Here is a 23581-nt window from a genome sequence, read left to right on the forward strand (position 1 = left end):
GGCGTGACCATGTTACATCAGTTTAATTTTAACTCACTGCAATGCAAGAAAAAATTAATGCCCAACTTGGAAAATGCGCACACACACAGAGCAGCATGCAGTCATTAGTTTTGTTTTTTTTGGGGCAGTGGTGGCTCAGTGTGTTAAGGCTCTGAGGATCGGCGGTTCGAGCCCCAGCTCCGCCAGGTTGCCACTGTTGGGCCTTGAGCAAGGCCCTTAACTCTGACTGCTCCGAGGCACCGTAAAAATGGCTGGAATATGCGAAGAATAAAGAATTTCACTGTGCAGTAATGTATGTGTGACGAATAAAGGCTAAACTTAACTTAACTTTTTTTGTGGTCTGAGGGTGTAACTGATGCAAAGAATTTGTGCACAGTGTAGAGAAGTGTCGTATCACAAAGAAGTGTGCATGAGTGGATAGAAAATTTCAAGGAAGGGTTCCCAATGGTTGCGTACGCATGAAATTGTTCTGTCAAATAGACGTGTAAATGTGGATTATGGAGCAAATCGGCCATGGCTCTGTCTATGAAATAATCCCTGACCGAGATGGTCACCAAAACAGAAGGGCATAAGCAGAAACGTTTGGATATCTGCAAACAAAATTTAGAACAAAACAGGTACAGTTTCTTTAAGGGAATCATTTTTTGTGATGAGACATGGATTTATCACTACAAGACTAACCAGCAGTGTATGGAATGTAAGCAACCTCAAACCGACCAAGAAATTGTTCAAAAGCCAAACATAATGCTGGAAAATTGATGCTTAGTTTTCTGTGATTGTTAAAGGTCAGTGTTGGAACATTATCAGGAAAAAAGTTCAAAAATCAACAGTGCTTGTTACAGTAAGACATTTACTTAAAAGCTAAAGCCTAAACTACTGATTAAACGCAAAGGACTGCTATCCAAGTGTGTTGTGATCTTGCACGTCCTGCACACTTCTGCCCACACTTGTGACACTCAAACTTGGTTTTGAGGTGTTGAAACATCTTTCCTATAGTATTGTTTTTGCTAGATCGAACATTCAACTGTTAAGTCCCCTGAAAGCAGTTCTGCAAGGATGAAGATTCACTTATGATGAAATGAAGACAGCTGTGCATTCATGACTCGCGTCTCAGCCTAAAACATTTTTTAATGAGTCACTTGGAAAGCAAAGCAATGAGTACGAACTGTTTAATTAAAGGTAGTTAGTTATCAAGGCTAACACCAAATAATGGAACAGTTGATCTCAGTTAAGAAAATATTTTCAAATATTTAGTTAGCACCTCAAAAGTATAATACTTGCATTAATGACAAAAATTATACATAAATTTCCATCTATGCATGTATTACCTGTAAATATTTGTAATTAAATAATTGCCCAGGCTCAGATTGTGTGGCACTACTTTGGGGGTGGTTAAGTTTGCCTTTTTTATCATAAATAAATCAGCATTTATTTATTTATTTTATTGTTCTATGAAAAACAGGTGTCGTGTACAAATCTTGTGGAAAAAGCAACAAAAAATGCTAAACTTACGAGAATCTTGTACTCTGTTTTTGCTAAAGCTTGCAATGTGTACTGTTTTTACAGGATCCTTGTATCCATTGGAGAATCATTTGGGGTGAGTAATTTAAAAAAAAAATCAAATTATTTAACTGTACACTCAGTCTGGGAAAATTAATATCTAATGAGATTCAATTTTATATTGTCATTGCTTCAGGAGTAAACTTAGAAAATTAAATCATGTTTTTAAAGTTACATTTTAAAGTGTTCAAACTGCCTTATGTAGTAGCAATATAGTTTAGGAATGTTTCTTGTGACCTTTTTTTAGACCGAGTATGAATGTATGTTTATGGCACTAAATACTCTTTTTTTTTTTTTTTTTTTTTTTTTGAAAGAAGAAAAATAAAAGACCGAAATAAAAAATTTGAAGCCCCCGAGTGGCGCAGTGGTAAAGTGCTAGTTTGATTCCCGGGTGATGCTGTAGCCTCCTGCAGCCAAGCGCCTAGAGAGAGTTGATTGGCCGAGCACTCTCAGCGAAGTGGGATGAGAGGCACTTGGCGCTATCACATGACTCATGGCTCTACAGCCAATTATGGGCGAGGGAGCGGATAGCACTCTTCTGAGTGTGTTACACTGCCCCAATAGTGCATGAGGGAGCAGTTCGTAAAGATACGGTTGGCCGTCGTCATGTGGTTTGGAGGAAACGCTATAGTCTTTTGCTTCCTGACTGGTAGTAGTAGCCTTAATGTGGGAGCCCCTGTTTTTCTTAAATAAGAATGATTTATTTGTTAACCTTTAATTCACTCTGTTAATGTTGTACTGTATATTCCAAGCATTTTTCTTTAAAACAGACCTAATTGACAGGTGGGAATTAGATATGACTAAATTAGGGAGAAAATCGAAGAAAAATCGTAAAAAAGAAATAAAGCATTTGTGTGTCACATACGTTTGAGTAGAGTGAAAATCTTTACATTTGCAGACAGTTTGCTGCGGGTGGATAATTTAAGTTCGGTATTATACTTCATAAATACAAGGAGGACTCAAATAGACACTGAGTATTTTATTTGAAAATAATCTTCAACCCAGCTTTTTTTTTGAGATCAAAATGTTTTTGTTGCATGCAGAAATAAAATGTCTTTTTCTCTGTAGCAGTTCATTGCTTTTATAAATGGAACATACTATATTTTTTTATATACATAGCAGAAAGGTAAAAAATGCAGTGTTTTTCATTTTAGATGTCAGAAGAGTTTTGTGGCCCTGGTGTTTTCTTTTCTGTGGGAAACGAGTCCAGGTGGCTCTTTGAGTGTCTAAGGTTGCCGATCTCTGCTCTAGTTGGATCTGGGCGTTAAAAGTTAAACACGTCAAGATTCTTTTTGGTCCATTATTCTTCTATTAGATCTGCAACATACGCTAGGTTTAGGTCACACGGTATTATATGGTATCTGATGTTGGCATCAGCATTTTTATGACACTGCTATGTATCTCAAACATCTTAGATGATTTATTTGTCAACCTTTAATCCACTCTGTTACTGTTGTACTGTATATTCTAAGCTTTTTTTTTTTTTTCTAAAACAGACCTCAGACAAATTTCAGAAGATTAATCAGATGGTCAGTAGCACAGATTGGCCCCAGAAGAGAAGTCTCGCTGGAGATTCAACCCCCAGACCTCTGAAGCGGTTAAGATTCGATGGGGATGGACAGGATGAGGCTGATGGGAGGTGGGCCTTAAATACTGTTTTAACAGGAAAAAAAAACCATGCATGTTTATTTTAATTAGTTTAAAACGTATAATTTTTTTTATCCACTACAGCAAATCAAATGGCGAATCTACACTGGACAAGAAGCTGGCTGAGATGCGTAAGTATCTCCTCCTGTGGAGAAATCATAAACTCATTAGCTGAGCCATCAGTAAGTGAAGGCCGTAATGAGCTCTGTCCTGACTGATTAGGCTAAACTTGGTAGCTTACTGGAGTCGGAGTTATGATCTGGGGTTGCTTCAGTTAGTCATGTCTACTGTAACAATGTTACATGGCAATAAAATGAAGTCAGCTGACAACCTGAATGTATGCATAGGTGATCCAATCTAATGATGTTTTTCTCTCCTGATGGCACAGACATATTCCAGGATTAAAACTCTTAATGAGTGGATCTGGAAGCATGAGGAATCATCTTTATATATGAATTAGCCACCACAGAGTCTCGACCTTAACCCCAGTTAAAACAAAGCTTTTGCTGACTTAACACAAGATTATAGCCAAAACCTAATAAAACTCTGGGTGGAAATAAATGTTGACGTTAAATAGAGTTGTTAAAACCCCTTGCAAATACATGTCATAATTAAAGCTAAAGATAGTCCCGTTAAATATTAGTGTACAGTATGTGACTTATTTAGCCATGCAGTGTATCTCTTTTTATGGTAGGAGCAGCTATTTTTACAGTTTTACTTGTTTGGTTTGTTTTGTTCCTGAATTAAAAAAGATCTGTCATATGTGCACACATATTAGTCGACTCACAAAAATTATTGTTCCATGAGCCTGGCGTGCTGATTAGTTTGTTCTTTTTTTGTGTAACTAGTCTGTGTCTGTTCTCCGTTCTCAGAAACTGTGAGGCTCATTAACATGTACCACCCTGTCCTGTCATAGGTTCAGTTCGCAGTCGCATGCAGGAACAGAAAATGAAAGAGGAGGCTGAGAAGGAGGATCCGGAGCCATGACCGGAACGGGCCTCGTTGTCAAACATGTCATCATTGCCCTGCACTGACGTAGACTGTTTTTACTATTAATCTTCAGATTTACTAATTCCCTAATCACTAATACTTGTTTAAATATACGTTGGAATAAAATAACCAAGAGAATATGAATCAGCAAGAATAAAGTAGAAAGATTTGGAGATGTAGCATCAGAGGGGAAAGATTTAAGTGATGTACTGAAATGGAAATTCTTAGCTAAAACGTGAAATTCAGGACAAACATTTTTTATTAACTAGCTTCTCGTACTGTTGCAAAAAAAGTACATTTGTTTTGTTTTTTATGCTTGCAACACATTTTTCATTAATTTTTATTGAAATGAATAACGCTACTGATGTCAGCCCACTTAAGCTGACTAAACAGTTTTTTAAACTGTAATGTTTCTGTGAGACTTGCAATAACATAGGCATCTACAAAAAATGTGTAAAAAATATATTGTCAATTTTAGGTTTTTATTTGGTTGCTTTTTTCTGTTACTTGTTCAAAATGGTATCATGATCTTCTGATTCCTACATTTTTTGTTATAATATGTTTTTACATTGAAATGTGTCTTTGGTGCTTGCAGTTCACTAAGCTTTCTGCATTGCATTTCTGCAACATGTGTATCAATGACTTGACGTACACCTGGTGAGTATCAGAGTCATGTGCTTAGTGCACAAAATCACTTCGAAATAGAAGAACAAGGGAGAAACACTGTCTTGAACTGTTTTTAAAGCAGAGACATGTTTAGGATACAGATTTTTTTTAATTCACTTTTGGCTCTTTCACAACCAATTGTAATTTTTTTTTTATTTTAGAAAAAAGGCAAGCATTAATAAATACTTAAATGAAGGGGAAATGGCTACTTACATGTCAGTCCTCATATTAAGGCATGACTCCACAAAAAGTGCTGAAGGATGCAATAAAGCAAAAACCTTTTAAGTCCCACTGTGCCTTGATGGCACTAATTGATTTTGTTCAGTTTTTGACTTTTATTTTTCTTCTTGAAATATCATTTGTGTTGTAAGGTTAATAGATTTAGTTTTGGGTTTTATGAAATGAATGTTGTGTGTCTGCATGTATGTCTGAGTATGTGTGTTCACACTCCTGCATACCTGTATTACTTTTTTCTTTTTTTAATATATTGTATTTTTATTTGCTTTCTGAAGAGTGTAATTTTTTTTATTGAAATTCTTTTTTAGTAAGAATTTGTTTTAAAAAATGTTTTGTTTGTTTCAAGTACTTTTGTCAAAAAAGTTGTTATAACTGACTTGAGAGTGTGTCTTATATGATCATCTTTTAGGAAAATAAATTGTAAAAGGACAGCACTGTATTACAGAATGCACATTTATGTTGTGTTGTCTGTACTGGCATCCCAAAACAGGAATCTGGTGAAAATAGAGAAGCAGAAGTGTTTGGACAGTAACTCTCTTGTTTTCATTAATGAATAAAATCAAACTAAAACAAACAAAAAAAGATTTTTCAATGTTTACTTCCTCTTGGGTATCTGAGATTTTATATAATAGTTTCCTGTTTAAAACTCGGAATAGATTCAAGCTTTTACCTAGCCTGAATGTTACTGTATCTTTTTACTGTGTGACTTGTAAGCCTAAATGTGTTCCAAATAAGGAGACTGGGTATAAGTGGAATAACGATCCTGACTGAGGTTGCTCTTAGCCAACTGCATTGTTAACGTTCAGCGAGTGGAACACCTTATCCTTGAAAATTGACGGGTAACTTCTTGACAACTTGTGGAAGAGACACATCTGTTTGTGGCAACTGTACACAAAATCATTCCTAAACACTCCTTGCACATTAACGAACTCGGCTGGGAGTTATTTCAACATCTGCTGTAGAGTCCTCACCTCGCTTCAAGTCATTTCCACATGTTCGAGAAATGCTGACTTTAACAAAATGAGAAAATTTGCTACTTTGATGGGATCCAAGCACTAGTAAAACACTGGGATAAGTGCAGGGAATCATATATAGAGGGGGCAATCAAAAGTTCTGGTTTAATTCGCTGTTAATAATTTTTGTGTAAGGCGTTACCTAAGGGGCACGGTAGTGTAGTGGTTAGCACTGTTGCCTTGCACCTCGAGGGTCTGGGTTCGATTCCTATCTCTGTGCATGGAGTTTGCATGTTCTTCCAGTGCTTGATGGGTTTCCTACGGGTACTCTGGTTTCCTCCCAAAGGAAGTTGGTATAGGAAATTGTAAAAGCTTTTTTGGTAAAAAATAAATAAATAAATTGTTAAAGTTGCACCTAGGTTTAAATGATAAATTTCTTCATCTTTTGAAAAAAAATAAAAGCAAAAATAACTACAGGAGCAAGAAATGTATTATCCCGCAGTTTTTTTTTTTTGTTTGTTTTGTTAAAAGCGGAAAGGCTTAATGGTTAGCACTGTCCTCTTGCACCTCCAGGGTCAGTTTTGAATCCTAGGGTCTGCGTGCATGGAGTTTGCATGTTCTCCCCGTGCTTGGTGGGTTCCTCCCCCAGTCCAAAGACCTGCAGGTTAGGCTAACTGGTGTTCCCCAATTGCCCATTGTGTGTGAATGAGCAAGTGAGTGTGTATCTTTCTTCCTGGGATAGGCTCCAGGCCCCGCGCGACACTATATACATGATAAAGTGGATAGAGGATGAGTGAGTGAGTTAAAATGAGGTGTTTGAGAGCATTATGGGAAAACCTGATCATTATTGTAATAGCAGTTTTAAGTTGTTATTGCCCTTATGATCTATGTATAATCATACAACTATGTGATTCCAACACTTTCCTAGAGATAACATCAACCATGTCTCTGATATGAGCTGGAGTGTTTGCATTGGCATGGCTGTAGGGTGATGTGTTTCGTCTTGCTAAGAGACCAGTGTTAGAGTCACTGTGCTTGAGCATGTTTCTTTATCGATCAAATCATGAGGAGCGAAAGTGATAGATGCTCAGAAAAAATCTGCACATTTTGCACAATGGAAAAATCTACCTCTCCTAATGAATTGATTTTTTAAATGTATGGTTAAAGAGAAAGATTTAATCGCTAATTTTATACAGGGGCTTTTGATGCATACATTGCGCTTTAAAAAATATATACTGTTTAGATTTAAATAAGCAAGTAGTTATGAGGCTTTAATTGGATAATTAGTGCAATGATTAATATGATTCATTTAAAACAATGGAGACTTATGAAATTACTGGAATTGGTTTATGAACTGCCCAACACATTATTAAAACCTGGAAGAGATGTCACGGAAAAGAGAGGAAAAAAATATATCAATGACTGTAATTAAAGATCACTTAAACACTTGGTGAGGTTGCATTGCAAAAATAGACAGTAGAAATCATATCCATGTTTAATACTGAAAGTAAAGAGCATTACTAATCATAAGATCAGGACTAAAGGGCATGTTGCTAAATCAGCTGTGTGGGCAAAAGAAAATTATTTGTTACTGAGACTGGTGAGAAAAAAGGCTTCAGTATGCTAGGGGGTTTTGCTACGATTGGACCTTGGAGCAATGGAGAAAGGTCATGTGGTGTGATAAGTCCAGATTTAATGTCAGTGTGGTTTGCACAGACCATATTACTTCATTCTGTTGGTTGTTTTCCTATAACAGCATGCCCTCTATGTGTGTCCACTTACTTAATACCTGTCACTCTTTGTCTATCTGGTTATCCTGTGTACAGGGTCACTAGAGGGCATGGAGCCTATCACTTAGGGCACCCTGGGCAGGGTGGCAATCCATTGCAGGGTACATAAACGTGTGTGTTTGTGTTACCACGCATGCAGATGTCATGCCCTCCCTCACTATTAATTAGTTTGGTCTATTCTATGGTCTGTGGAGGTGCAGGGCAACAGTTCTAACCACTAAGCCACCATGCCACCTTTGTACTGTATGTGCATGTGAAACTAATGAGAATATTTAGCTCATTTATAAACACCCAAATAAGGCCAGCCACATTTGTGTTTTTGGGATTTGAAAAAAGGAAATGAAATGTAAGGCCAATTGTTCTGGGTTAAAAAAAAAGCAGAACATCCAGTGACCTGTGGGGCATGACAGCAGACAATGGTGACAACTTCCCTCCTAATCATACAAATATCATTGTACAGTTTTTTTTTTTTTTTTGCTTTCTAGTCATATGACCTTACGCATTTTTTTTTTACATCTGCAATTTTGCAAATAATGACTTTCCAAGTAGAACAGTGAACGTCCATGTCAAAGTTGCATTTGGTTTATAAGGTTCCCCTAGGGTTGTTTCATTATCTATTTAGGGCCCAAGGACTATGACATCATCACAATGACTTTTTGGGAGGTCCTAACATGCTCAATTAATTATTTAAAAACTCAAAAACTCGTGAAAATTAGCACACAGGTTGGAATGTGCTGCCATTATTATTATTATTTCATTAATGCTGCCACAAGATTTTGCTGCATAGCTTATACACGCTTACACTTATTCGGCTCATTGCATGTTATGGGCTCTACTCAACAGGGTCATTTGCAAAATGCACCAAATGGAATTTGATACGCTCTTTCTAGGGAATTTATATGATTGCCAACAAACCGGGCCTTTGTGACAATACTGTAAACCTTTGGCCGAAAAGTGGTTAATAACTTTCTGTTGAGTGACAGCATAGTGTGATGCTTTTTTCTAGCATCCATGGCTTTTTAAAGGTCTTGACATAAAATTTCCACCTATTCTAAAATCATGGCATAATCGTAATGGTATGTTTCCTTTAAATGCATTTTAACATAATCACACAGGTTGTGTTTGGGTGGTGGCGATGGTGCAGGGTGCTTGGGGTCGGTCCTATCTATACCGAGAGATTTTAATTTAACTGAATCTAATACCAAACATGCTTCTTCGGGTACTTTTTAATTCTCAAACATTCAGTGAGTTTCCTGTCTCACGTGATGGCTGTTGATGTCTTTTTTACTTGTAAGTGTTTTAATGCTGATCCACATCCTGTTTCTCAATATCCTCATTTGCTTTAATGCAAACCTTTCAGGTTTTAGATAAAAAAAAAAAAAACAGAATTAGGATGATTTCTAGGCCTTCAAGGTAATATTAACACAAATTAATCTTACGGGAAAGGATTGACGTGTATTAACTTGAGAAGGCATGAAAGAGGGTTTGCATCACAGTACTCAGGAAAGCTCTGAGCAACAAGATGTCAGTCAGACCCTATGTGTTTTGGTCAATCAAAAAAAAATACCTAAACTGATCTTTTCTTCTGATAGGATTGTATTGACAGGAAACCTTTTGCATATGAATCCTGGTCTGAGTTGCTCAGAGTTTTCATGTCATGTCATTTCAACAGGGTTAACTGTACAGGAGTGCCTTTGTAAGTGTGATCCCACTTAATCCAAAGGGAAAGTTGTGGGAACGGACAGTCGAGATATGAAGCGCATGGGACAATAAAGGAGTGGAACAGGTGCTCATGGTGTGTAAACACTCACTCACTCATCGTCTATACTAATTTATTCTGTATTCACTGTTGCAGGGGGCCTAGAGCCTATCCTAGGAGACTTAGGGCATGAGGCAGGGTACTAAACCATCACAGGGCACACACACATACATTCACACACTATGGGCAATTTGGAAACACAAATTAGCCTAATCTAGTTTGGGAGGAAACCGGAGTACCCCCCAAAAAAACACAGAGCACAGGGAGAGCATGCAAATCATCTGGTACCATCTGGTGCCACCTGGTATGTAAACATTCAATCATCAATTCATCATTAGTTACTGTTTTATCCTGGTCTGTGGCATGGTGGCGTAGTGTTTGGCACTGTCTCCTTGCACCTTTAGGTTCTGGGTTTGATTCCCACCTCGGGTCTGTGTGCATGGAGTTTGCATGATCTCCCTGTGCTTAATGGGTTTTCTAGGGTTATAATGTTTTTTTTTTTATATTATAAATATTCAATATTTAATGTCCGTATAAATTTCCACAGTAGCAGCGACAGGTATCCAAGGTGCTCATTTTACCATGATAGCGCACAGAGAAAGTGGCGTCCTTCAGCTAAAGCCCAAACATGTCAAGTTTTAAAATTTAAAGATGAATGAACAATCTGCTTGGTCGGTCCAATAAGCTTAGCGAAATCAGGAGAGCCACAATCAAACATGCAAAAATGTTGTGTGTCAGAAATTTCTCTGTTTATTAGTAACAAAAATAGTTTTTCTGGTGCCATGAACACCTGATACTTTTAAAGAATATAAACCTTTTTAAATCATCATTGCATCATATGCAACTAGTGGAAGTTGTATAGCTGTCCGTTCAGAGCCGACGCAGGTAGATTTAGTACAGGTGGGTTGGCAGGAAGAGCACACAAATATGGGAGAGATAGCATGTTAATATTAGATCCAAGAGGAAGATAAGAGCATGAGAGAGTTAACACATTTTATGTACAAATAACGTTTACAAACCTCATAAAATATCTGTGATGAGACTTGAAGATTGCGGCTTACAGATGCTTCCCATGCAATGTGACTGTGCTCGAGTAAATCTGCCAGGACAAAAATGGCATAAACCATTCAATTCTAGGTGTACAAAGCTTATAGAGGTTTACTGAAGAAGCTTTAGAGCTGTAAATAGTGCCAAATGTGCTTTTATATGCGCTTTTATATATATATATATTTTTTTAATGTTAATTTTTTTTACATTGTAATTACTTATCGTGTTCAACTTAATGAAAAAAAATATCTGTATATTCTTTCTGAACCGACTGTAACCTAGCAAAATTCTAGATATTTTTACACAAACTGATTACCTTTACTTCTGTATTTGTTAAACTGACTCGTTACACAACACAATCTTTGAAGCAAGAATCCTTAGGCAAGTCTAAAAAAAAAAAAAACATTTCTACATTATCTCAATGAATTAAATGTCTGCCACTTTGTATACTGTATGTACAGAAACTGCGGCGTTCGACAGGTTTCCGACACTGCCACACACACTGTATAAGGAACTATAAACTTTAGTTAGTGGTTACATACTGTACTGTAGCTCTGCTTCACCGCTGCTGCACGTCAGTCCATAATTTCTGAATGAGTCGCTTTTCGAATCTGTCATCATCTGAGCAATAAAAACTGAAAGGGTTATATATTTTTATAGCAATAAATCCAGAGGAACAGGAAATAATAGTCCAAAAGATAAAAAATGAAATATGGAATGAGGAACTTTTACTTTATTTAGAAAAAAAATAAACAAAAACAATGTTTATAAGAGATTGTAAATGCAGCATATAGTAGTGGCTTGTTTTCATGGTTTTCCCCCATATTATGATTTCCAGAGAAGGAAGAATTGCCTGTTGGCATTGTGGGAAAAAGACAAGCCCTAACAAAACTACTTCTCTTCATTCTGCCTTCCTGCTTCAGTCTCATGAAACTCGTGCAGCTCTTATCTCTTTTGGAGGTGCAGCTCGAGGCGTCTGCATTTTCCTCTCTCTGACAGGTCTACGGTTTTAAACTCAAGTTTATTAAAAGGTAATGAACTGCTTTTTTTATATATAAATTCATATAATGCAAGTGTAATGGCTGAATTGTGTACTAAATGATTTAAGTTAGATTCTTTGTCACTTATAAACCAATAGATAGAACTGACTCGCTAATTGTCTGAGAAACTGAAAGTCTAGTGTGCATGTAAATAATAAATGCATTTAGAAGTTTCTGTAAAAGCTCATGGCACATTTTGTGGTGTGTGTAATCTGTTGCTGTATAGCTAAGCTAAAATCGTTTCTGCCATGTAGACTGTACATATTCTGGTTTCATGGTTTTGTTGATTTTCCTGTAGTTTAATAAGTACTCAGTCAGTGACAGTGAATTTCTAATTACATTACAAGACCTGTGCATAGTTAAGAGTATAGACAACATAACTAAAGAGAAATAAACTGTAACTAATTAATAACTAAACCACGGTTTAAGGTGACATTTGCATAGTCTTAAGATGCTAGGATAACTCGTAAACTATGCATGATTTTATTTGTTCACATATAAGATGTTATTTTTATATATACATTTTACCCTAATCTCAGTTCAACTTAACTGCCTCGTATGTTTGGAAGACAAATTTCAACACATTTTTCTGTACTTAAAAAAATAACAAAAAAAGCCCTTTACTCCAAACTCAGTAATAATGGACATCTAAATATGACAAAAGATACGTGTCAACATGTCACCCAAAATCCTTACTATAACTGTGCATAACAAAGCATGGCATGATTGGATTGCACCTTATTTACTGTTGATGTCGTGCACCTCCAGGGTCCCCAGTTCAATCTGTTTCTGTGTAGGGTCCCACTTCTTGGTTGTTCTGCTTTTTTTTTGCTTTCCTCCCATCTTCCAAAACATGTTGGACAGGCTATGATAAAATGCCCCTAGTTGTGAGGGTGTGTGCATGGTGCAATAAATAGACTGGTATTTCTGACTCACACCACGGAAACCTTTACCTTTCACAAGGTAATTTATTTTATACATGTATAGAAAAGTAGTCTTTATGTGCTTCTTTTCTACTTGGTAACTTCGCCAAAACCACAATCACATATCCTCAAAAAAAAAAAAAACAGAGCAGTGCAAGAGTCACCACCTGGATTTATGAGTAAATAGTTAAAAGGCTTCTTTTGGATAATTAATGCATCATTTATGGTGAATATGGTGAAAAGCTACAGTAAGTCTACCATGTCAGAAGTCATATCCTGTGGTTGTGGCAAAGATGTTGCTCTCTCTCTCAGTAAGGTCAAATTATTAGCCTGCATCAAGCAAAGAAAACAACTAAGAAGACTGCTGAAATTGGCATAAGAACTGTCCAATGCATTATAAAAACCTGGAGGGATGGGGTGAAGCATCACCATTAAGAAATCCCATGTGTTCGGAAGAGGTTTTTAAAAGATTGCTATCAGTTTATATATATTTTTTTATTATGCCATAACTTTTGGTGAATTCAATTCATATCAATAAATAATAAATTCAATAAAAACAGCAGTGGAACTCACAATAGTGTTCCACACGCACAGTGCAAAGTGAACTCGAGGGATTGGGGATAAACACCTGTGTTGTAGAAACAAGGGCTTCAATTTGGTGGGTAGCATAAAGAATGGACTGTGGAGCATTGGAAAAGGTAATCTGGTCTAATAAGCCCAGATTTACCCTGTTGCAAAGTGATGGGTACTTTAGGGAAAGATGGAAAAAAAAACCTGGATTGGCCACCAAACCTTGGAGTCCAAACCTTAACCCCATTAAGAATCTTAGAGATGCGCAGGAGATGACGTTGAAGCAGTCTGACTCTTCCATGATCAGTACAAGATGAAGCAATCAATGTGGCTGACAGGAATGAATGTTGTGACATTGTGTAAGCCTCTTAACACAATGCCAATGATGTAATCAAAGCAAAACATAGTCCAATGTAATATGTTTTGGCAGCTTGTGGTGTCTCAACAACACCTTATTAACACCTTTTACATATTTTTTTCATGTCATTTCCTACCCGTATATATATTAGGTTGGAAAGATCTGGTGTATTCTTTTAAATATGCTCATAAATGTTTCTATGTATATTTACTGATGTTTGTGTTTTTCTCTTTTCTCACATCCCGATGTCAAGTGGTGACATGGTTTCACAAAACTGCAGCATTAAGGATTTCAAGGAGTCCGTGTTTCCCGCTGCCTACCTGCTTGTCTTTATTCTGGGTGTTGTAGGACACTTGGTCTCCATGTACATCTTCTTCTGTGTATGGAGGAAGAAGAGATGTCTGACTACGGTCAACCTGTTCATGGTTAATCTGCTGGTGTCAGACCTTATGCTGGTGTGCTCGTTGCCTTTCAGAGCTTCTTACTATCTTTCGGGGTCTCGTTGGAAATACGGCAGGGTGCCCTGCCGTCTCATATTCTACGTCTTCTACCTGAACATGTACACATCTATCTACTTTTTGGTTTCCCTTAACATCATGCGGTATTTGGCGATGGTGCAGCCGTACCGCTACAAACGCTTGCAGAGATGGTGTAATGGACCATTTGTTTGTCTGTTTATCTGGCTGTTTGTTGCGCTGACCACCAGTCCTTTGCTGTTTCTGACCCAGGGTAAAAATACGACCATAGATAACAGTCACGAATGCATGGAGTTACGAAACAACAACCAAAGCATCCAGATTTTAATCTTTATCAACAACACAACTCTGACCGTGGGCTTTGTGTTGCCTTTGGCATGCACCTTGTGGTGCTCTGTGTTTGTAGCCTACAGACTGTGGAGGCCTGGGCCATCCCAGCAGACGATCACCATCATGAAGAAGAAAGCCTTTGCTTTGGTCATCATCAGCCTCTGCTTTTTTATCATCTGCTTTTTACCGTATCATGCCATGAGGACAGTCTTTTTATATACAGAATTGGGTGTGAGCAATGACAAGTTTGGCAGTTCTTGCAATGTTGTCTGGATAGTACGTAAAGGCGCGGTAGTGACACTTTGCTTGAGTGTAGCCCACAGCTGCCTGGATCCTATCCTGTTCTTTTTTGTTGGAGAAAATTTCAGGTCTTTCTTTACGCAGCAGCTGAGGAGATGGAGAACAGATACAGGCAACAGAAAAAGAGGCCAGCAGGGGGCAGAGTTGAAGATCCTACAAAAATAAGACTGTAACAAATAAGACAAAGGGTTCAAATGACTCAATTGCTTGTACCGGGGGAAAAAATCGCAGGATATCAGATGTTTATCTTTTTTTGGCTCAATGATTCTTAAAAAAAAAAAATTGTTTATTACAATGTACACATCATTATGTCTCTCTAAAGGTTATGTTTGAGGAGCATTACACTATCCAAACATTAAGTAATGTACTTGGCAGGTTGTAAAAAGCTTCGCTTGCAATGTTTATTGTTCCTGATGTGATGACGAAGTTAAACGTAAGTTGTTTTGCAATATTTAATAATGTTGCTTATAAAACATTCTCTTATGGCTGAAACTAATATTACTGTACATAAAAAGATATAAATTAGTGTAACCTACTCAAACGTAATGACAAATATACTGAAAACTTGGCAATGTTTACTTTTTCTTTCTTGAGAAATACAAATGTGAAATGAAGGAAGACAAATAATATTTAACAATCTATATAAATGTAGTGCAATGTACCTCAATCCATAGATTACTGACAACACTTCATACCATCAATTAGTTTTAGCTGGGAATGGCAAACACATTTTTATAATCTCTGAAAATGACACAGTTGTCTGTGGGTGTACTTTATGATTTTGCTGAGCATGTTGGGATATTTTAAAATAGCTAATATGGGTGGGTCAAATTCTTTAAAAAGCAAGTGGGAGCATTTCCTTCTACATTTAGCTAATATGTAGATGACACTCTTATTAAAAGTGCAAACAGCTGAAGTTGCAGCAATGCAGAGAACCTGGAAAATCTGTAAGTGTTCATAAACATGACCTAAAGACTGAATCTAGCTTTAAATGATTACATTTTTAGTACCATTGTGACTAAAGACAGCTAACATAGAGAGAAATGTGGGAAATACTTTTATTAAAGTCTCAGTGTCATCTAAAATCCACCACCTGGAGGATATGAAATTCATCGGACTGCTACAAATAGCATCCAGTGGTAATGGCAAAAGTGAAACACAGTAAATGAAACATGCTAATGGGGGGAAAATGAGCTTATTATCTTAAACTTACTTTGTAGAACATTAATGCAAACCTGTTTTCTAAACAATTGGCATCACAGGCTGGATCACAGAAACTGATGATATAATCATTTTAATCACATTTAGAAAAATTAAACAAACTCTGTAATCTTACAATTCAGCATGGCGGTATAATGATTAGCAATGTGGCCTCCTCACACCTTCAAGGTCTGTGTAAATGGAGTTTACATGTTCTCCCTGTGCATAGTAAGTTTCCTCTGGGTATTCCAGTTTCCTCCAACAATGCAAATACATGCAAAGTAAGCTGATCAGTGTTTCCAAATTTCAAATTGTGTGAATGAGTTTGTGTGCCCTGCGATGTCATCCAGGGAGTACCCTGCCTCGTGACCCAGGTCTTCTGAAAGAGATAATATAGAGGGTGCAACAAAACATGGAGAACACCTTAACACCTGGTTTGGAATAGAATTGACCAAAATTTTATATTGACTTTTAGGGATGCTGCTAAGAGGGAAGGGGCCTTTAAGAAAAAACAAATCCAAGGGCCCATGAGTTTCATCAAGGTTGGGGACTCAGTAAGTTAGGTTTTCAGAGAGCCTAGAATCAGCAGTGGTGCCACTGATAGCATGTGTAACTGTTGGAATGGTAATAGCTATAATTTGTAAAAAATTAAATAAAAGAAAAAAAAAGAAAAAGGAAGAACAATTCAATAACTAAATTCAATACCAAGTGTGCATTTAAATGAAGATTGACAGTACAGACAATCCAATCCAGTCCATGGTATCTTCTATTTATTATTTCTTTAGTAAAACACATTGTTTTTTTATGTAATAAAATTGTAGTTCAGTAAATTTTGGTCTAAATTAAATAAGCTTTAAATGCAAGTATGAATATTTCACAAGGTGCTAGCATCCACACACAATGTCCAGAACTGTTTGCACATGCAGAAGTGAAAATGAGCCCTAACACTTTTAGAGAAAAGTATTTCCGCAATATAAGAACTCCACTGCCTGGGCAGACAAAAATCACTATTTCAGAACAGTCAAATTATTGGCCTGCATTAAGCAAGAAAAAGCTCCTGAAGAGATTTAAGATGACTAAAATGGTGAAGAGCTGCCCATTTAAAAAAATTGGAAGGATAGTGCTGAGCTGCCAACTTTACAGAAAAAAATGTGATAAAGAAAATGGTGATGACTTTGGTGAAGTTGCACCATAAACAAACTGTCAGAAGAAATTAAAGCTACATTTAATAGTGATAGTAAGAGCATTTCCACACATGCAATATGATTAGAACTCAGGATTAGGATTAAACAAATGTATGACCATAAGAGAAGCACTTTTTAGTGAGACTAAACAGATAAAATAGGAAAAATGCTAGGGAGCATAAAGATAAGATTCGTGGAGCAATGGAAAAGGGTTGTGTGGTCTGCTACGTTCAGATAGACCCTGTTCCAGCGGGACTGATGCACCAGGGTAAGAAATTAAGCACATGAAGTGATTATGCATATGCACTGTACAGGCCTCTGGAGAAAGTGTTATGATGTGGAGCTACTTCAGTTGGTCATGTCTAGCCTCATCAACGTTATACTCTATGGCAATAAAATAGTCAGTTGTTAAGCTAAATGTACTGAATGACATCACATCAATGAAGCTTTTTCTTAGCTTAGCACAGGTAACTTAAGCCATTTTTTCTGTTCATAGAATGCCCTCTTCTTTGCATTTTATATTGATTAGCCACCAAAGCCTTCTGATAACAGACCACATAACAGACCACATTGCGTGGCACAACAAATTGCTGATATGTGTTTGAATAAAAAGGTAAACAGAAGATAAAATCTTGTGTTTATATGAACAATTCAAGGCATGTCTTACTTTGATGTTATCTTAGTTCATTCATATATCACATAAAGTGTTGACCAGGAGGTCCCAGGTTCGACCCTGATGTCTCCAGGTTGCCGCTTAACTTACCAATTCAATTCAATTACATTTTATTTGTATAGTGCTTTCAACAATTGTCATTGTCGCAAAGCAGCTTTACACAATCAAAATAATGAAGTTTTAAGTTTCAGCAACTAGTTATTTTGCTTCTGCTACACATACTCTTTCTTAACAAGTGGAACAAGCATTAAGTTGGTGACCGACAGTGAGCGACTGACAGTTAGTGTAATTAATGATTATTATAACCAGAGGTGTCATGCATTGTTTTTTGAGGGGGCACAATTCCATGGCATTGTCATCTAAAATTTTGACTTACGTATTTGACAAAAAAAAAAAAAAGTTGTGATATTAAAGGACAGCAGCTAATGTTACCATTAATCATTTATGAGTTAATCAATTATGCTAAAGACACTTTACAAACAGAAGCTATTAAAAATCAATTTATTTATTTATTTATTTATTTATATTGCACATATGAATAAATGCAAAGTAGCACAAACGTGTAAAACACCAGCAAGTGCAATAGGGAACTGAAATTGAATAAACCATCAGTACACTAACTATCATAATACAGTATCTGAGTCGTCCCTCAACCATGATGAGCAGAAAGGGCATCTCAAAGCACACCACATGCCAAACCTGAACTGGTCGAGTCACATTAGTAAAAGACAATATCAGGCTGAAGCTCCTGAGACACCCAAACTGACCCCTCTGGCACCAGCATCACTCTACAACAAAGGCCATAAAGAACATACCAGATCCAAAAGCCGGCATGGACCGGCATCCACCAGACCCTTCACACTGTCCCACCACTTACTCAGGAAGGGAATGTAGAAAGAGACAAAAAAGAAAAGCACAATATGAACCTTTTGTTTGATCTGTTATGGAGTTGTTGTAAAAGTGTGCACACTGTGTCATGTCGTGAGCTGAGATTGTTTATTCATACCTCATACTGTATATACTGTAATAACGACTGCAGTAAAGTATAAGATAATATCTCTACTTGACTCGACAGGCACACTGATGATCAGTCTACTAGGCGAGACTACACAGTGCTCTCCAGCGAGAATAAACTAAAGACCCTAAAAAGAGAGGGGAGTCAGATATATTTTATTATATTTGAATACTATACTTAAGTACATATTTCACTTCAGTATCTGTACTTTACTTACTAGTATTTTTTTTTTTTTTACTTTTACTACTCTGTTACATTGTACAGCAAATATCAATACTTTTACTTCACTACATTTCTGCATCTTTTACTATTAAAAAGACTCCTGTGAGCTAATACAAGCTCAGTACAATTGATGCTTAAATACATTTTGAAGTAAGTACTTTTATTTAGGTTAACATGTAAAAGGAGGACTTCTACTTATACTTCAGTAAAATCTGACCAGTACAGGATATGTCTACCTTGCCCACTATTGTTACTTGGTTGAAACTGAATGTTGTATAACTGGTGTTTAGTTCATACAGAAGCACAAGTAACTGGTTGTAGAAGTTCGGACCAGCACTTGGGAAAAAAGATTCTTTACCAAACAGTCATTAAAAAAAAAACAGATTGTGGTTAAAAAAAAAGGATCAAAAGTTTACTGTACATGCTTTTTATCCCCATAAACATGCTTTATCAAAACAAGGGGGAAATTTTGTATTTCCTCTTTAATCTTTCCGCAGAGATCATGTGGTTTAAGAAGCTGGTTTAACAAATGCACTGGTAAACACAATCTGCATAAAGATGTTTAACCATGCTAACTTCCTCACGCAGTCAACATGAGTGCAGTTACAAGAGTCACATAATATGACAGTAAACAACATGTAAATATCAAATATCAGCATGCTATTTTGCAAAAGAAAATATCATGTCCAGAAATATTTTTTACATTTATTTTATGACTGTCAACCTCCAAGGACTGTTTATGTGTGTAAACTTGGCAGGAACAAGCATCTCATATATCTAACACAGAAGGGATGTCCTTCTGGTTCCATTAACCGCAGCAAACTCTATTACTGTACATAAACTATTTTCTGAAGGTATCATTTAGGATTTCTTCAGTCTGTTAGCTACCATTAGCTAATGGTATTAAAATCTTAATACTAACATTCCTCTTAAGAGTTTCTAGCTTTCTTGCTCATATGTTGCTTAGGTATGTGCATCTCAAAAGGAATTGGATAAGCGCGACTGGACAAGGTGGTGAGGAGAGCAGGTTCGGTGGTTGCTTTGGAGCTGGACTCTTTTGAGGAAGTGGTGGAAAAGAGGCCACTGAACAACACAAAACTGATGCTACCCATCATGACCTAACCTGACCACCAACTGCACATAGTTTTCTGCAAAAAGAGGAGTGTGTTTTTAGTGGAAGACTTCTGTCGGAAAAGCTGCTCAACTTAGAAAATCCTTTGTCCACAGAGTCATTCGGCTTTTCAGCAGCTCACTACAAGGGCATGGGAATGTGGACTGGGAGATCTAGGCTACGTCTCGTCTTCTATAGAAATCACATTGTTACACACATAATCTCTCATGTGCTACCTTAAGGGTCTGCTCAGTTACTCTAACTATTGCATATCTTGCCATTACACACAGACTCAACTTCATTGTCACTTTCACGCTGCTTTTTGCACAATTCTGTACTTAAGTATTCGCACTCTTGTAATTTTTCTTGTTGTTTTAAACTGGTTTATATTCTTTATTTATATGCTTCTTTTATAACTTGTAGTTCATGTTCTAGGCATTGCACTAGTAACTTCTGATCAGTTCTCACATTATCATATGTTTACTGACTTAACTGTATGTTAGATATACAGCGTGCAATATATAACCCATCCATCCATCCATCCATCTTACTGTATGTCTAATCAGAATCCTAATTAATTATATTAGTTTATTATATATTTCACTACAGTATATATTTTTTTGTGAATGCAAACTGTTTTCTGTGGGTCACACCCTGCTTTCCTTTAAAGCTTGTATATCTCCTGTTGATCTTAATTGCATGCTTCTATGGACTTCTCTGACTAATTTAAATACCTATTTATATAACAAAAAAAAGTTTCTGCTCATTAGATTAAAGGTCCTGCACGAGCATAAAGCCTCTCCCATATAATAGATGCAAGATCTCTCAAAGGGGAGGAACCTCGTACAGTAACTGGCACTGTAGTAGCAGTCAGTAGCCTAACCCAGAACAGTTTTACACAACCAGCTTAGCCTGTTATATTATCAATGTAATTGGAAACAGAGCTGCCAACGTTTCAGAAAAGCTTGGAGTGATATTCTGAAAATAAGGGCAGTGGTTCTGTGTATGCACGTATATGATGGCCCATTGTGCATGCCCAGCCAATATTATTTTTTACATGCAGGACAGGGAAAATTACAGCATTTGCATCAAGTTGCAGACAATGTATCATTATTTATAATTTTCTTTTTTATGAGATCATTCAGGGGGTTAACAAACCTGATTAAGAGACAATACAACAAAATACACGTAATATTATGTGAAATGCAACAGACATGCAGGAGCCGTATACAAAGAGAATGTATGAGGACAGCTGGGAAACTTGGGCACCAGAAACAGATAAAAAGTGGAAAATCAAGATCTTATAAATGGTAAGTTACTGAAGGTGTGTGTGTGTGTGTGTGTGTGTGTGTGTGTGTGTGTGTGTGTGTGTGTGTGTGTGTGTGTGTGTGTGTGTGTGTGTGTGTAAGAGAGAGAGAGAGAGAGAGAGAGAGAGAGAGAGAGAGAGACAGAGATGAACATTCCTAGCCATAAAGCTCAGAATCAAGTCACAACAGAAATAAATGGATAAAAAAAGAACTAGTTTACAAAAGTGAAACTAGTAATAGAACCACAGAAACAGGAGAAAAGCAAAAACCAAAAGTAATAATAATAACAAATAACAAAAAATTGTGCATTGAAATACAGTGGGTATGGAATGTATTCAGACCCCCTTAATTTTTCACTCCTTGTTATATTGCAGCCATTTACTAAAATCATCTAAGTTCATTTTTTTCCTTATTATTGTACACACAATAAAAAAAGCATATTGAAGAAAAACACAAAACATTGTTGACATTTTTGCAGATTTATATATATATAAAAAACTAAAATACCACATGGGCCTAAGTATTCAGACCCTTTCCTCAGTATTAAGTAGAAGCACCCTTTTGATCTAACACAGCCATGAGTCTTTTTGCTAAAGATGCAACAAGTTTTTTACACCTGGATTTGGGGATCCTCTGCCATTCCTCTTTGCAGATCCTCTGTCAGGTTGCATAGTAAACGTTTGTGGACAGTCATTTTTAGGTCTATCTAGAGATGCTCAATTGTACGTGTCTTGCACTGAGGAGAGGCTTCCAACAGGCACTCTGCCACAAAGCCCCAACTGGTGGAGGGCTGCAGTGATGGTTGACTTTCTACAACTTTCTCCCATCTCCTGACTGCATCTCTGAAGCTCAGCCACAGTGATCTTTGGATTCTTCTTTACCTCTCTCATCAAGGCTCTTCTCCCCAGATAGCTCAGTTTGGCCAGAGGGCCAGCTCTAGGAAGGGTTCTGGTCATCCCAAACATCTTCCATTTAAGGATTATGGAGACCACTGACCACTATAGAGGAACCTTAAGTGCAGCAGAATTTTTTTTGTAACCTTGGCCAGATCTGTGCCTTGCCACAATTCTGTCTCTGAGCTCTTCACGCAGTTCCTTTGACCTCATGATTCTCATTTGCTCCGACATGCATTGTGAGCTGTAAGGTCTTAAATAGACAGGTGTGTGGCTTTCCTAATCAAGTTCAATTAGTATAATCAAACACAGCTGGACTTAAATGAAGGTGTATAACCATCCCAGGGATGATCAGAAGAAATGGACAGCACCTGAGTTAAATATATGAGTGTCACAGTGAAGGGTCTGAATAGTTAGGCCCATGTGATATTTCAGTTTTTCTTTTTTAATAAATCTGCAAAAATGACAACAATTCTGTGTTTTTCTGTCAATATGGGGTGCTGTGTCTACATTAATAAGGGAAAAAATGAACTTAAATGTTTTAGCAAATGGCTGCAATATAACAAAGAGTAAAAAATTTAAGGAGGTCAGAATACTTTCCGTACCCACTGTATGATTTTGAATCTCTCTCTCCCTCTCTCTCTCTCTGTTCCTTTCTCAGGCATGTGATGGTCTTTCAATCATGTTTGTTAGCCTTTGAATGTTCTTATGTATATATATAAAAGTGCTACATAATTAAACTTAATGCAAATATTGATATTGCAGCTTTGAATAATACTGTGACTGCCCTCACTCACTCTACAAGCCTCCAGCTGGTGTGTAACTTTTCTACAGTTTATGAAATGTTATTATAAATGTCAGTTTATTTTATTCTATTGTTGATCTGTTTGACACTGTTATGACTTTTCCAGTTATTACCCCTACTTTTGCCTGTGATTGTAAGCTGATCATAGCTGTAAATTAATGTTAATTTTAACGTGAATATTATGTCTCTTCACTTGGAGAGAAAAAAGGGGTGGGGCATCGTGCTGGTGCACTCCACACGCAACACACCTGTGTACTAAAGACACCCTGGAAGGATCATTTGACTTCCACAGTCTTCCACAGACAATTGTTTTGAATATGAAAATGTAAGAAATTGGGAGTGTGGTGTAAGAACGTGTGAGTGAATGCACGAGTTTTACACTCAATGCGTAAGAGTTGTCAGCTTTGTTGAAAAATATTCTTAGTATCTAATGTTAGCTTCATGAAATGCATTTTTTATTTATGTATAGGTCAGATAGCTAGCGTTTAGTTTCATCTTTATTCAAATATAGCTAGATAATTAGCA

The 23581-nt window shown here is 36.9% G+C and overlaps 2 protein-coding genes across 3 annotated transcripts in view; both read left to right on the forward strand.

Moving 5' to 3' along the window:
- Window positions 1-5669, forward strand: part of rb1 (retinoblastoma 1) — a 42991-nt gene extending 37322 nt beyond the window's left edge. The window contains exons 24-27 of the mRNA XM_053478382.1: window positions 1567-1597; window positions 3057-3199; window positions 3292-3338; window positions 4124-5669. Coding sequence (XP_053334357.1) covers window positions 1567-1597; window positions 3057-3199; window positions 3292-3338; window positions 4124-4194 — 292 coding nt within the window. The 3' untranslated portion in view covers window positions 4195-5669. The remainder of the gene's footprint in view (window positions 1-1566; window positions 1598-3056; window positions 3200-3291; window positions 3339-4123) is intronic.
- Window positions 5670-11515: 5846 nt separating this feature from the next.
- Window positions 11516-16441, forward strand: cysltr2a (cysteinyl leukotriene receptor 2a). Of its 2 annotated transcripts, XM_053478747.1 has the most exons (2): window positions 11516-11680; window positions 13794-16441. In XM_053478747.1, exon 2 carries the CDS (start codon window positions 13801-13803, stop codon window positions 14809-14811), a length of 1011 nt encoding a protein of 336 aa, XP_053334722.1. In that variant the 5' UTR covers window positions 11516-11680; window positions 13794-13800; the 3' UTR covers window positions 14812-16441. The 2 variants fall into 2 exon arrangements, with proteins under 2 accessions (XP_053334722.1, XP_053334721.1); XM_053478746.1 differs by lacking the exon at window positions 11516-11680 and having other exon boundaries at window positions 13786-16441.
- Window positions 16442-23581: the final 7140 nt, after the last annotated feature.

The sequence above is a fragment of the Clarias gariepinus genome, chromosome 19, assembly GCF_024256425.1.
Source record: "Clarias gariepinus isolate MV-2021 ecotype Netherlands chromosome 19, CGAR_prim_01v2, whole genome shotgun sequence".
NCBI classification, from domain to species: Eukaryota; Metazoa; Chordata; class Actinopteri; order Siluriformes; family Clariidae; genus Clarias; species Clarias gariepinus.

What these genes read in the sequence shown, in the direction of transcription:
- cysltr2a (XM_053478746.1), top strand. Translation starts at nt 13,786, where the DNA reads ATGTCAAGTGGTGACATGGTTTCACAAAACTGCAGCATTAAGGATTTC.